Below are 16,712 nucleotides of genomic sequence, written 5' to 3' on the forward strand. Positions count from 1 at the left end.
GTGCTTTCTGCATTATTAAACAGATGTATTGTGTATTTATTTGTAGAAAAGTTCATAATTTAAAAGGAACTGAAGAGTTTTTATAGACATTAACGTCAATACATTTATACAATACTTTTAGAATAATTGAATTGCAGTAAAATAAGTTTTCATTAATCACATTATGTAAGTAAATTTACATTTGCTTTAGATATTTTCATTTATTTAAACAGAAAATTCCTCTTAATGTAATAATCACCGCAATCTATGAATCGGAAAGTCTACGTTCCTACGTTGGGTTCGACAATAATTTTCAATAAAATTGGTTCGTTTTAGGAGATGTACTGTCCAGTGCAAAATGGTTTTCCTCATCGTGACGTGAATCACGTCACGTAAGTGACGTCATTTGACCTGTCAATCATTTCTACCTGTGCTCCCATTGGTTTAAAATGGACTGCGCCGTTGTATGATTTATTGGGGGGTGATAGGGATGATNGATTGACAGGTGAAATGACGTCACTTACGTGACGTGACGTCACGTCACGATGAGGAAAACCATTTTGCACTCGACAGTACCTAAACTTATTGTTCTGTCTACATATGGTCTTAATGGATTCGGAGAAATCACACTTGCTCCTATTCCAAGTCATATTTACTTTATGCATTTATTGTATCGTAAGTAGTTGTACTATATAAGATTAAAATTATTTATTAATTGTTAATAACAATTACCTTTTTTTAATTCCAGGAAACTATTTTACAAACCCTTTTCCTGCACATTATAAGTGCTCATCAATCGAAAGAACCGAAATACAAATGTCATTGTTTCCAAACATTCCAGGTTTCAATATTTTTAATTATCCGTTCACGCTCTTTGGAACCGCATCTATACTTCGTGACAAGTCAGATTTGATAAAGGAAATAGAGAATGTATGCCAAAAAATGAATTTATCGGACGAACAAACAAAATGCGTCATGTTTTACAAAGATATTGCAGTATATTCGTTCGAAGAAGAAACTGAACATTTCCTAGATTGCTCAGACCACCGTGATGTATACAGGCTCACATTATTTCATGGTGAGAAAGTGAAAGCTTTTCCTGTTTATATTCATATTTATGCACACCGTGAAACTGGTTATACGACTATCAAAGAGATTGGAAAAGCTGAAATATTCTCAACTGAAAATGGTACAGAAGAGATGTTTCGCGTGTATTTTTCGTGACGCGTGTACACATTGCATGGATTCAGCAACTCGAGCATTTAGAAAAGTGTTTCCTTTAGCGAAATACGTTCATCCCAAGCGTAACAGAGTATTTTAGTGTAGAGCACAACTATTTGATTCTCTGCACTACAATAATGGTTTTCGTGTGGTGGGAATAAATTTATTATATTAAGCTGGCTTTGTTAGAATTTGGCATTTAATTGTCTTTGGTTTATAGTATTGTTCTAAATCAGAGATTTCAATCCTATCTGCATAATAACTACACTGAAAGTCTTAGTAGTTTCCAATGGGCTGTTTGATAACGGTAAAAATGTTTCAATCAATTTTTCTGCGGTGCCGAGAATCATTTCTGCAATCGAAGAGTCCTAATTTTTGTTAAAATCAGTGAACTTTACATCTCTGTTTCAAGCTAAACAGCTCATCAAAGTGACAGGTGTTTATATATGGATTTGCATTACAAAAAAAATCATTAGCTAACTTATTTACAGTGATTCTCAAACATAAGCACTTATCTAATGTAACTTATTCACACTCATAATTTTCAAATAAAAGTAATATTAAATAGAATTTAATAGTTCGTTTTTTTCTTTCGTAATGAACTACGTTAATCAGAAAATTAGCAAAACTCATTATATTAATGTATAACCGGGCGAGTTGTTTATTTACACACAGAAATGCCAACTTCTTCGTTGAAGGAACAAACTTACGAGAACAGTAAATTTTAATTGTAAATATTAGTAATTTTAAATAAAAAATTAATTGCTCACTTATTAATTAAGAAATAATTTCAGATATGATTTAAATACGTAGTTTTGAAGTAATACAGGTAGCCCTCGGTTTACGCCGCAGTTCCGTTCCTACGAAAGCCGGCGCAAATCGAATCGGCGTAAAACGAACCCATATTTACAGTGAGGTATAGGGTTAAGTTCTACATAAGTGAAAAATAAGCTAATAATTTTGTTTATTAATACAATATAATACAAAATGCATATAAATTTTTAATTTTTAAAATATATTTTATCATAAAATAAAGTAAAATGCTTTTATTTAAAAATTTTAGTTTCGAATTTCTTACATTTTTCGGAAAAAGTATCCATCTTTGTTTATATTTTTGATTTCTTTCATTAAGAATTTCGAAATATGGTCGAATATGATGCTCCTTTTTACATTTGCACTTCGCTCCCAACATTGTCTAACTCACAAACTTCATCCGTCAAACTTTCCTTAGTTGAAAGGATACGTTAACCCGACGTAGAGCTACAGACGAGCGAAGACACTGATTGGTCGACCACCGGTCGCCGTAGCGCATATATAAGGTCAGTTTGAGCGGGAAAATTCAAGGTGGCTAAGGAGAGATAAATATCGTCTGGCCAACGAGAAGTAGATTTGTCTCACTAACGATAATTTGTGATCGCCGGAAGTGCTATTGCGTCGTAAGGTGTTTTCCTGAATGAACTGATACGGGATACATTCATTGGCGCTATGGATTCGGACGCCATTTATTGGACTATTAAGTTTAATATCTTGACTCGTGGGTACCTAAACGTTTAGTATTTTAATATTAATTTAATGCAAATGTATACATACCCAATAATATTAAACAGAAAAAATAAATATATTCAATAAAAATCTTTGTTTTAACGAATGTACAAATGTCGCGGCTCGGTAAATACGTCAACACTGAAATGAAAATCAGTCTGGCATAGGGAAAAACGGCGAATTGCGCAGCGGCGTTATTGTGAATCGGCGTAAACCGAGGACTATCTGTACTGTACAATGATATACTTTTAGCAAACTCTCTTAAACTGTACTACACGTAATTAATGAATGGCTTAAAGAGACCTCCAATATTTAAGGCCCAGTCCTCCATATTCATGATGGCATAGGAAATTAAACGAAATTTTAAATTGTTAAAAAATATTATAGGTAAGTATATTAAAAATTGTTTTGTTGCAAGTAAATTTAATATCGAACAAAACTGGAAAAAAACACTTTCCAGAACGATTTATAAATAAAATAAAAATTATTATTTGTAACAAAAAAGTAAGAGATAAAAAAAAATTAAAAAATCACAAAGGAATTAACTTACAAAAATAATCACAACAATCACATGTAAGGTTTACAAGCAGTATTCTGATTAAGTAATTACATTAATAGATAAATATGAGGGTCATACTGAAAGTCATGAGGCATAATTTTTTATAAATCAGATTAATTTATTTTTGGAAAAACAAATACATCACATTATTTTTCAGACTTTTCTTTATTTTTTCACACAGTCTTCATTTTTTCTACGGTTGTGGGAGCTTGATAATTTTTGTTTAATATATCTCGTAAAAGTTATGCCATTTTTGAATATATTCTTTCTCGTCATATTAATTTTTAACTATAATCATACAATGTTTCCCCCTTCAAAACTGCAGAGAACGACATTTACGAAAAAAAAAATAATAAAATAATTCCACAAAAGAAACAGTTATTCATAAATGTTTTGTTTTTATTATTACTGTACAGTGGCATAGAGTGGGTGTCAGCCGCCCGGGGCAGAGGAAAATTTCGCCCCCCCTTATTTAGGTATCTCAATTTAAAAGACTAAAATTCAGTTTCGTCACAGAATAAGTAATGAAAAATTCCGTGCTAGTATTGCCACCTTTTTAAAATCGCTGACCCGGAAGGCAGGTAAGGTTTGTTCGAACAGAAGTTCCTGACGGAATGTCATTTTTACAATGCAAAGAATAATGTGCAGTGCATGCTGGTTCTAAATCAGTTACAATTAGTGACTAGGGAGACTTGGATAGGAGTAACGCAAGTGACTTAGCTCTATTGGATATTGGATGTGTATATATACCAATAAATCGTACAAGCAAAAAAAAGGTCGATAGGTCGCGCACGATATCCCCGGACGGCGAGTCGATACCCGGACTGTCCGGATGGTAACACTATTCCGTGCTCATTTCAATCGGTCCGAATCGTAGGTAAACGAAGATATGAAATAAAATGGTTCAAATTCTTACAAGATATTATTATTTATTATGAAATTTTGTCGCTCCCTAAAACGTAATTTTGCCGCCCCCTAAAATGGGGACGGCAGGGGCGGGCCGCCCCCACTGCGCTACGCTACTGTTACTGTATTATTATTTGTAAAATGTACTGTAATAATATAGTGCAAAATGATGCCATTTTGTAACGATAAGAGTAAACGGAAGAAAGAAATTGTAGAAGCTGTCTAAAATAAACAAGTTTATACGGTTATTTAAAAATAATCGCTTCTAACCAGAACGAACACACACAAAAATTAATAAATATTTTTCTTATATAATTAAAAATTATTCTCACATTTATAACGTTCCGTAAAAACAGACTCAGGGCCTCATTATGTCATGGGCCTTTTAAGTGTTACTTAACTGCACTTGATTCTAGAAATTTTGTAATTTTCGATAATTATACTAATAACTGAGTCTTAGATTAAGTTCCTTATATATTTGTTAGTAAAGAACTCTTTGCTAAATATTTGTTTCTTATAGGTAATTGTCCGCCTTTCGACGGAAACGCGAAGAGACGTTAGAGAGATCCTACGTCTAGCCCCTTGAGCGAGTATTAGTTCGAAATTATGCCGCTACGACGAACAGCGCTAATAGCGGGACTCAATTTATGGTATTTTCTGGTCATAGTTATAATTTACGAATACTTATTACTTGTACCGGTATATCACAAATAGTACTGTTTAATTAAACTTTGTCTATGACTATATTTTAAACCTCACTCACTACATTCCATTTTATTTAACGTATAACGTCTTTAACAACGTTGACAGTACAATAAACAAATGACAAACGTGCTATTTTACTCTTCGGATCGGGCGAAAAGGTTGACGTTGCGTATGAAAAAAAATCATTCATTTATAAGTAACTTAAAAATTTTAACTTATTTTCATTTTAAACAAACACAAATTAAGAAATAAAGCATTCGTAATTTGTAACTATGACCAGAAAATACCATAAATCGAATCTCGCCATTGGCATTGTTCGCCTTAGCGGCATAACTTCGAACTAATGCGCGCTTGTGGAAAGTCACATGTTAATCTGTGACAGTAGCACTCCACGCGAACCCAAAATGTTTCTCGCAGTTTCTAGAAGAATGTTTTGGGTAGCGGATGAAATGTCCTTTTGGCTATTTCATATAACATCAAATTAACGTCATTTTGCTTCATTTTGAACTTACATCTAGCTTAATAAAGTTAAAATAGATTTCGCCTTAGGGCAATAAGACAAAATTTAGGTTATTTTTAAAAAAAGGAAACTTGAGTTTATGGCGTAGATTTTTCTGTTTGGGCTTGACACAAAAACACAATTGTGGTGATACGCTTCTAATGTTGTCTGCAGCAGTTTAAAACTTGAAGACACGGATTGTCATTGTCCTTCGTCATAGCCGACAAAAACGTAACAAGAAACACTTGAAACACCCATAAGTGCAGCCAACCTATCGACTACAGTGACCGGTTAAAAGACGCATACGTGCAGCCGCAGGACACATATATGAGACTTGAAAAATTAATTTCGTCAAGACATCGTGCATTTTAAATGCCTGTCATAAAGATCAAAATACAGTCGACCCCCCTATAAGACGGTAGATACGTTCCGTTTTTTATGAAATTGATGTTTTAGGAGACCTTGCCAATCACAGCCCGACACGTGTGAAGTTTACGGACTATGGCTGTTTGAAAGGTTTTCTTCCATAAAATTAAACGATTCCTAGACTAATTCCACTCAACATTTCCAAAATACGTATATTTTTGGGGGGAATAATCCGTATAAACTATGTTATAAACAAAAAATTGTAGGATTACTTACCGAGTGTGCACGTTCGACGTCGCCATTATTTAAGCTTGTTTTCGTCGCGGATCAGCGCACCAAACGGCGGCCGCGATTTTTGATAAATTATTTTTCTGCGAAAACTTCGTTGAACTTTGGAGACGTCGTTAATATAAATAATTTTTATGGCCGTTAAATAAGAAATGTTTCTTTCACAAGAAATGTATAAAATTAGTGCTGTATTAGCCTTACGGTACCTAATTTACATACTGTACAGACGATAGTAAACTCAACTTACTCGCCTAAACTCTCCATAGCGTGGCGCTGGACGGCGGAAAGTACATATATAATTATAATAAAGTTACAATAAATTAAGTTAATATATAATTATACATACAGTACCTAATTTATATATAATACTATACAGACAATAGTGAACTCAATTTACCCGCCTAAACTTTCCGTAGCGTGGCGCTGGACGGCAGAAAGTAGTTCGGCTGCCCGATGACGTTTTACCGAATTATAGGAGTTTTTACCATGTTTGTACGGATACCGTCGCAATTTTTTCGCCGTCATATAGGAATCCGAACTATAGGAACCCGTGTTATAGGGGGTCGACTGTAAAAGGTTGTCGTACAGATCAATGTAAATGGACAGCAACCATAAACTCGATTATATTGAATACATGGCGCCCGACGAGCATACCACTGGTAATCCACCCTTAGACTTTACATGGAGAAATTTCACTCCAAATATCTCAGCTTAGGATAAAATTTCAAAATTCTAGCTTCGTCATGACATCGACTTTGAGAGATTGTACTGCACATATTTTCAAAAAGTCGTGCGGTTGTTTTGAACTTCGATTACAGACAAACATTTTCCGAATTATGAAGAGTTCTGCTTAATTAAATTTAGGAGAACAGATGATAAAATAAACTAAATACTAGAGATTTGAATAACTGTTGAAACAGTAATAAATGAAGTAACTGTTTCAAACTGGAAAATGCCGTTACTCAATGCAATTACAGCTTGATCTGGCTATCTTCACTTGTTCTCATATACCAGCGGTGGCAAATCTATGGTACACGTGCTTAAGTGGCACGTTGGGATAATCACTTTTTAAAAACTCTTTCCACCCTGTGGTCACTCAGGAGGCTTCTTTTAGCAATCCCATTATGGGTTCAGCCAGGCTCTAATGGGGCGGCCGGCTGGTGAGGGGCCGGGCCCGACATATCCGGACGGATCCCCATCTAGAAAAATTCATGAAGCTTTTTCGACCCGTCCAGATTCGATGCCGGGTTTCTCAGAGTGGTAGGCTACCACTTGACCGTTCGGTCATCCGGTCATCTGGATAATCATCTGGCATTTAATGTATCACACGATTTCGGTTTATCAACCATCTTTTTCAATCATCCTTCCGGTTTATCATCTGATCATCCTTTTTTCAATCAGCTTCTTTACAATTATTCTAATTAAAGTATTTTCATTTTATTTCATTAAATATTATTTTTCAAAGTGTAAAATTTCGGCAGGCATAATTATTTTAAAAGTAAATTATGTTCACTATATGCCACATGGACTCAAAAGTATTCGCCATCCCTGTCATACATTTTATGTATAGACATTAAAAGTGGAAATTCTTTCATACTCCTTTCCTTGCCTTTCATTTGTTTTGGTCAAATTGCAATGGATAATTTTTCTATTCGTTAAGTCAGATAAAAATAAATGTTCTGTCATTTACTTCCTGGTCTTTAGTTTTTTCCCGTTGCCTCTATATAGAAATATCATTACAATAGAATTTTATTTTGACTCATTGAAATTTACAAAAGTAAATATGTAGGTACACTAACACCAAATAGTGAATCTGTAGAAATTTTTGTCTACAAACTTATAATTTTGTAAATTTTTAAGAATAACATTTCTACATTTTTGTAATTACACAACTATAATGATTTGAATTTTTATAATTGTCTGCAATATAATGAAAATTGGAATTTGAAGTTATATTACGTAATCATAATATATTAGTAAGTTATAATAAATAATTTCTCGGCTTTTTTTCAATTGGACTATTATTTCAAAATTATACCAAAACCGGAAATTACATAAATTCGATACTGTAAGATAATAAAGTATTGAATTACCTCTGATAATATAATAGTCAGAAAAGCAAAAAACAAAGTTCTAACAGACAGTAATCATTAGTTCACTATTCACTGATTTCTTGGGTTTGGCCAGGTCTGCAATGGGGCACCTGGGTGATGAGGGAGGGATTTGATATATTCAAGACGAACCACCCAGAGAAATTCTTGAAGTTTTTCGACCGGTCCGGATTCGTTGTTAGTGGCCACAGAGCAGTAGAATGACACCTTAATCACTTGGCCATTCAGCCATCTGTTTGAAAGTTTTAATTTTCTTAATTAATATATTTTTTCGTACGTAATCGGTTATCCGAAAATAAGTTATCCGAACAACCCGAGTCCCCAATTGATTCGGATAAACGACGCTCTACTGCAGTGGCGGCCTTAGGGGGTGGCGAGCAGGGCAATCGTCCGGGGCCTCGCGCAACAACCAAGTTAAAACTTTTTATTTTATCCTTGGCTATTAGTTATAACAATAAAATAAATTTAATTTATAGTACAGTATATATTAATATTAATAAGTGTTTACTATTTCAATTCACATTCTTTGCACAAAAAACAAGGGCCTCGCAAAGATCTGCCGCCCAGAGCCTCGCAATGGATAAGACCGCCGCTGCTCTACTGTATATATACTTAGTTATATACTGTATAAATATACAGTATATAACTAAGAATTTATTTACTTATCTATATGTAAATTACAGTAACTTAATTAAATATTATACTCTAATTATACTGTATATAGTCTTTCCAGTGCAAGTTGGCAGTTGTCAAATCAGACTAAATCACTTTTAAATTATTCATCAGAGAGAAGGGTCACCCAGGGCTGCAATAAACAATTAATTACTGTATTTACACAAAAAAAAAAAAAAAAAAACAATCTGCCTACAACTGTTTGAAACGTGGTTTAGTCCATTCGATAACTCTGACTTACATTGGAAAGCCTGTAGTTAGGATATTATATATAACCGCGGCTTTTATGTGTAATAATACTTTATATTACTAAACAAAAATAATAATCATATATTTGTAAAGACAATATTCGTCTATGAAATCCAAACTGAATGCGCGCGCGTCGGTTGCTGATAGTGCTTTTTTTTATGTCTGTCCGGCAGTCTAACGTACGCTGTCTATAATACATGATCTGTCTTGTGTAAATTACGCTGTATTTATTTCATACATTATGCAGCTACGTAACATACATAATTAATAACGTGATAACTTATTATAAGATGTATTTTACATATTTTTATATGCATAAACATTATTAAATGTAATTTTCCATGTAACGTTTGATTAACAAAAACAAAAGTTCTTTCAGAAACAGATCGATGAACCTATCATGTTTATTCTAGTTTCAGTTACCACATGTTTTTTTATAAGGTGTTTTTGTAATGAGAGATGATATTGCGAAATTTAATTAAATTAGATGTGTAGAGTGAGATAAAATTTAATTTTAATAGAATAAAATTCAATCGTGTCGTTAGAAATTTTGCTCTATCTATAGGAAGTGGGTGGTACTTATTACTTTTTATCTTTTGCATGAAACTGCATACAGGAATAAATTAAAATTTCAAAGAGAAATTGAGCAATAATACTTTACAGCTTTGCAGTTGCCTGACTAGATTGTACTGTAAGCTTGCTATAAATAATACAGTATATCAAAAAGCATTCTGTATATCTAATGTAAAAACTGATATTGCTGATTGATAAAAAGCTGAATAACTGCAATAATTGCTTGTCATCTATTATTACAGAGGTTGGATCAATATATAAGGTGTAATTCTTTGAAACTTCTTACATAATTACAAATACCTTACAAGTTTATCTCTTGAGATTGTAAATCATGAGGAATCCAGAAATCAAGTATACTAAGGTAATTTTTTTAAAATTCTAAAATATTTTATTATAACAATAGGTATTAAAAGCTATTTGATATACATTACTTAAATGTGAATAAAAATTAATTTATTATAATTTCTAGATATTCATTAACAATGAATGGCATGATTCTGTAAGAGGAAAAACATTTCCTGTTTATAATCCTTGTACTGGAGAAAAACTTTGCTTAGTACAAGAAAGTGATAAGGTATTTAGTTTTTAAAAATTAAAATTTTTTAGCTAAGTGATGTTTGTTACCTAAATAATTGTTTGATATTTTATAAAATATAGTTATAAAAATTTGGATTGAAAAGAAACAAAATGTTTTCCATAGAATTTCAAATGTTATATTCTGTTTTTATTGCCTACAAAATTTTTATTTATATAACAGGGTTATCAATAGAAATGAACTAGACTAATTGTTCTAGGCTAGTTATTCTGCTGAATTAATAAATGCACCCTTACTGGTAAACTTTTTACACAGTTAAAGGTGCATTGATTAATTTTGCAGCAGTATCTATTGTTAGGTGTGATGATATTAAAACATTGACAGATAATTTTTTTCTTTAGTTATCCATGAATGTATAAAATTTATAAAATCTTTTTAATTTTAAAAAATAAAAATTATAAATTATTATTAAACTTATAAAACATTAAAAAATTAAAAATGAAAACAATTAATAAATATACTATATATTAAAAAAAAGTTAGGCCTATATAATTGCTTTTCTAATATTTTAACAAAAAGAAAAAGATATATGGGAAGACACCAAATTTAAGGTAGTGAGATACAACAAAATCCTGAAATCCATGTACCAGGAAATTGCATGAGCCAACAAATTGACAAAAGCATATAAATGAAATCTTATAATGTATTCACTATTTAGAAACAACAAAAACTTTTACAATAGTTATGAACTTTCAGGAGTCTATTCTATACAAATTTTGGACTACAGAATAGGGAAACAACTAAAGTACATCAGGGTGACAGCATATAGTACTATAGTACTGTATAGCACTATAGTACTGTCTATAGGAACATCACAAAAGTAACCTTCAACAGCATTGGCCTTCTATGCTTCCTGCGTGGAGGTGCAGGCCCACATTGACCAGACAAACTAATACATTATTCAAGACAACTTTCTAATCTTAGACATTTGAAAAGTTGGAAATATTCAAGGCCAACAGAACTAACAGCCATCAATTATAGGAACAACATTACCCTGTCAACAGCATGAATAATAGTGACTTTTGTTACACCATTTTTATAACACCCAATCAAATGGCATTTTTTAAAATTTTTAGAATTTAAAACAGTACATTTGATAGCACATATTGTGTTTGAATATACAGTATTTGTAAACCTGAAAATGGCTGTTTAAGATAATCAAAAAGTTTGTTTTTGTTTTGACATTAAATTTTATGTTTTTAAAGTGTTGTATTTGTGGGTTTTTGGTACTCTGAATCTAAATCATTAGCAGCATATTTATATTTTTTAAGTTTATACTTATTACACAATGAAGCATACTCAATACACACCAGGCTTTACATTTGTCTTTATTCTGCTGTTTAGGTGCCCAAAACATGTATCGACACCAATTTTTCATAATCTGTTATATGAATTAGCCTTGGACTTTACTACTAGTACAATTTTTTTTAAAATTATTCTTGACTTTGAAGTTAGTTTACTGAAATTTTAATATTTTATCGGAAGTAATAATGCTCATTTAAAGATAAGATTCAAAGTTCTGTTATTAGTCACTATCTAAAAATAGTGTAGACTTTATAATGTTCTCAAGAGATAATTTACAGTAGACATCATACACATTTTAATATCAATTTTGATATTAAAATGTGGCTGCTTATATGAAAAAAAATGTATTGATAATGATATATATATCTCATATATCTCCTCAGTCTCTAGATATTAATTCCAAAAATATTTTTGTATTATATATAATATATAGTAATAATATAATATGCATTAAATCAAATTTCATGCTAAGACTTAGTTATTAAGTTAAAAATTATTAATAAAATATTCATTGCAGTATAATTATTTTTTATTTCACTTTTTATTGATACGTAGCTTCAGCTGTTTTACAAGATGCTAAATACAAAAATTATTAGAATACATTCTTGTAGTTTAAACTACATGAGTTAACAAAAATATCCAGATATTAAAAATAACAATATTTTTGATATATCATTATTATACTTTAAACAATCTTTAGTAAAAATAAACACTTAAAATATTATCTCTTATTTAGTTTTTGTTTTTAGTTGAATTAAACTAAGAAATAAAACAAGGAGATAAATACAGTAATTTTTGAATTACGTTCTTGTAATATTTTAACTTAATTAACAGTAATGAGTTTACCAAAAAATCCTAAGATCTTGAAAAACATTATTTTGATGTATCATTCATTGCAGTATATTTTGTAATAAAATTCTTATATAATATTGTAGAACTTTATAAGATTTTGCAATATTTTTGTATTTTTTATATTTAATTATACTTGTTAAAATTTTTAATCAGAATTAATAAAAAATGTATATTATAGATCTATTACGATATAATTTGATTTTAATTTCATATAAATTTTATCCTAAAGTAGCATTTTTCCATGAAAATTGATACAATGATTTACAGTTTTTGAACTCATTGCATATAACTTAACATTTTAATAGTAGCAATTTTAAAATTATCTGATATATAGTATTGATTAAATCTATTAACTTATTGTCTGGATAATGTATGTCAACATAATGTTACATAAAGGCCATTTAAGATAGTTTTGATAATTATACTTAAAAATATTTCTGGGATTATGAATATAGTAAAACAATGTAATGAAAAATACAGTAATACCCCGACTTATGCGAACCCGGAGTTACGCGATTTTCAAATCTCGTCGATTCGTCTTTTGTTTGAGCGGCACACAGCTTTTGATTACTCACTCCCCCACACTATTGTTCAGTTAACATGTTCGGATGTGTCACACGGAATCGATGCACAGTTACAATTTATTTTGTGTTATTTATTTCTGTGTTTGTTATATCTAGGGAGACTCGAGAGACTCTATATGGTGATTTCTTGTAACCGTGAATGAATCAAAAGACGAGATAAGATTAACGAGAACATTTATTAGCTTACATACATCCGACTTGGATTTTAAACAAATTGCGAAATTATACCCCGACTTATACAAATTCGACTTACGCGGTTATCGCTCGGTCCCACCTATCACGTAAGTTCGGGGTATCACTGTATGATATATTATACAGTGTCCCAAAAATATAGATAATATATATGATTTTATTTTTTTTAAATATTAAGTATTTCTTAACAGCCCACCAGTGGCCGAGTGGTCTCCTTTGCCGCTCATAGCGGTGGTGACTGGACCCTAAACACTGGGAAGTTCGGTTGTGTGTTCGTGCCGCGATCGGACAGGCTGGCTGCTTGGAGTTTTCCGGGTTTTCTCCTTGCCAATAACGACTAAATAGGAGGCCAGTTCCCCATAAAAATCCTCCCGGAAGGCATTCTTTCCCCGCGCACGCGTGACACATCATTCAAGGAAGAAGGCAATGGCAAACCACTTCCTCAACTCTTGCCAAGAAAACTACATGGACAAGGAAAGACTTGTCCATGCAGTCACCAGGAGTCGACAACGACTTGATGGAACTTAACAACAACATTTCTTAACAATGTGAGTGGTTATTAATGTTTATTTATAGTGTAATACATACAATATTACATAATTGTTTTTACAATTATTTGACAGTTACATAAAGTGTTAAACACAAAATACTTGTTTTGTGATTAACACCAACCAAATGCCGAAATTCTATCGTAGATAGAATTTTGGCATTTGGTTGGTGTTTAGATATATTATGTATCAGGTTTAGCGATGTTTGTTTTGTGATGTCCCAAAAGTATAGATAAATTTAAACTTTGAGCTATAGTTCATAAAATAACTTGATGAAAATTCTTTTAATATGAAATGGAACTGCCATTATGTTTAATGACTTCAAAAATGCAATTAGACATTGATTTAATTAAATTGTAAGATTTCTGGATCCATTTGAAACCAGCACTCAATGATTTCTTGTTTAAGCTCTGAAACTGTTGTAAAATGCCTGTTGTTAGCATAAAGTTTTTAAGCAAGAATGCACAGACAAGTTCTCAATCAGATTTATGTCCGGGATTCTTTCTGGGTACTTAGTTGTTGAGACAGTCATGTTGGAAAATCCAGTCAGGTTCTCCAATTTTTTTCTCCAATAGTATTAAATTATTTTTTAGGTTTTCTTGATAACTTTTAGATATCTGTCTACCAGTTAAAATCACTAAATTTGATAAACCATTAAATTCAAAGCAGTTCCACACCATAAAGAACTACCACCCTTTTGCCTGCTGAAAAACTGCACTCTCTTTGTAATTTCATGTCGGTAATTAGGCTATCCAAATTAAATTTTTTTTTCATCACTGAAATGAACCAAGAATCATTGGTCATTCAACAGCATGTGATCTTCAGCCCACTGCATTCTTGCCAATTTGTGTGTTTTATTAGTGGTGGTTTTTTCATCATGGCAGAAATTTTATATGTGAAACTGCTGAACTTCGATGAACAGTGTTTTTCGATATTTTTAATTCACTTTCAAACAAAATTTGACAAACTGATTTATCCTGTTGTTATGCAGGGTGCACAATTCGATCGTCATCTCTTTGAGATGTGATTTTGGGTCTTCCTGACTGATGTTTAGAAGGTTCATTGCAGTATATTTTGTAATAAAATTCTTATATAATATTGTAGAACTTTATAAGATTTTGCAATATTTTTGTATTTTTTATATTTAATTATACTTGTTAAAATTTTTAATCAGAATTAATAAAAAATGTATATTATAGATCTATTACGATATAATTTGATTTTAATTTCATATAAATTTTATCCTAAAGTAGCATTTTTCCATGAAAATTGATACAATGATTTACAGTTTTTGAACTCATTGCATATAACTTAACATTTTAATAGTAGCAATTTTAAAATTATCTGATATATAGTATTGATTAAATCTATTAACTTATTGTCTGGATAATGTATGTCAACATAATGTTACATAAAGGCCATTTAAGATAGTTTTGATAATTATACTTAAAAATATTTCTGGGATTATGAATATAGTAAAACAATGTAATGAAAAATACAGTAATACCCCGACTTATGCGAACCCGGAGTTACGCGATTTTCAAATCTCGTCGATTCGTCTTTTGTTTGAGCGGCACACAGCTTTTGATTACTCACTCCCCACACTATTGTTNATTCACTTTCAAACAAAATTTGACAAACTGATTTATCCTGTTGTTATGCAGGGTGCACAATTCGATCGTCATCTCTTTGAGATGTGATTTTGGGTCTTCCTGACTGATGTTTAGAAGGTATTGGTGATGATTTTCCCAAAACTTTATAAATTCTAGCAATTTATTAAAACAGCAATTTCCTTGACGCAACAGCCTTCTGCTTTTAATTTCTATATTCTTGCAATTTCTTCCATACTAAATTCTCATTCATGCTGCACTTTGAAAAGTTGATTCAATATTCAAATTATTACTTGACAACAAAGTTAAAGTGTTACTTGACATTATTTATTATTATTTTCATAATTGTAAGTTTCTTATGCTTGAAATTTTACAATTGTTTTCCAAAAATATATTTTTGTTGTTAAATTATTAATATAAAGATCTTTAATTTTAAAATTATCAAAAATCAGTGTAAAGTAATTCGAATATACAAATGAAATCATTCTCATTTCTCTTAAATTTGTAATAATTCTGAAAAGTAGTAAAATGTTTATTATCTATACTTTTATTTATATCTATTTATACTTTATTACACTGTATGATACAATGACTATTATACATTATAGTATAATACTTTATAAGATCAGAGTATTTTTTAAATTGCTGTAAAGATAATGACATGATGCAAATCAACTCAGTCTACATTTTTGACTCCCTACTTACTATACTTACTCCTAGCTTATTATATTAATTTTAGTATATAAGAGTATTTCTATTTTATATTCTATTCTGGATTGAATATTGAACAGAACAAATTTGTTTTAATAAAATTTTCTACTCAATGTTGCACTTTCTCTTAAACTAATTAGATTTTGTCAATTAGAAACTGAATGTTTAAACAAATAGTTTCCAAAATAATAAAAAATTTAATGTATGTTTGTTTAAAAACAGAATGGCATAACTGGAATAATACTTATAATTTGAGAATTACAAGTTTATCTCTCCTCAGATTCTTTCATTTTTAGATCTTTAATTATTAGATAATCTTTAAATATAAATTAATTTATAAACTTCTTGATTGATGATATTTATTTCATTATTTGATTTGTATAATTACTATAATAAGAAATGTATTAGTTTGTAAAATAATTATAAAATTAAAAATTCTAGTTTATTTATATTTATATTAAATCCATGTTTAAATTATGCATTATTGCTAGATGCTTGTATTAATATAATAAAACATTGGCCTTGCCGACTTTCATATTGATATGGCATGTTTGAATAGAAGCAGAAAAATGGAATGGTATAAGCAAAAAAGGATGTTGATTCTATGTTACTCAAAAAATCCAAGATTTTTAAAAAGTAATATAG

The 16,712-nt window shown here is 30.8% G+C and overlaps 2 protein-coding genes across 2 annotated transcripts in view; both read left to right on the forward strand.

Moving 5' to 3' along the window:
• The first annotated feature begins 217 nt into the window (after nt 1-217).
• LOC111632454 lies at nt 218-1,727 on the forward strand. Its single transcript, XM_023376871.1, has 3 exons — nt 218-320; nt 552-654; nt 728-1,727. The coding sequence occupies exons 2-3, from the start codon at nt 639-641 to the stop codon at nt 1,201-1,203; spliced, it is 492 nt and encodes a 163-aa protein (XP_023232639.1). The 5' UTR covers nt 218-320; nt 552-638; the 3' UTR covers nt 1,204-1,727.
• A 7,392-nt stretch (nt 1,728-9,119) lies between these two features.
• LOC111632445 (retinal dehydrogenase 2-like) overlaps nt 9,120-16,712 on the forward strand; it is a 45,046-nt gene continuing 37,453 nt past the window's right edge. Inside the window, exons 1-3 of the mRNA XM_023376862.1 lie at nt 9,120-9,138; nt 9,913-10,031; nt 10,140-10,244. Coding sequence (XP_023232630.1) covers nt 10,002-10,031; nt 10,140-10,244 — 135 coding nt within the window. The 5' untranslated portion in view covers nt 9,120-9,138; nt 9,913-10,001. The remainder of the gene's footprint in view (nt 9,139-9,912; nt 10,032-10,139; nt 10,245-16,712) is intronic.

The sequence above is a fragment of the Centruroides sculpturatus genome, unplaced genomic scaffold (assembly GCF_000671375.1).
Source record: "Centruroides sculpturatus isolate CEXI.00-Female unplaced genomic scaffold, Cexi_2.0 scaffold799, whole genome shotgun sequence".
NCBI classification, from domain to species: domain Eukaryota; kingdom Metazoa; phylum Arthropoda; class Arachnida; order Scorpiones; family Buthidae; genus Centruroides; species Centruroides sculpturatus.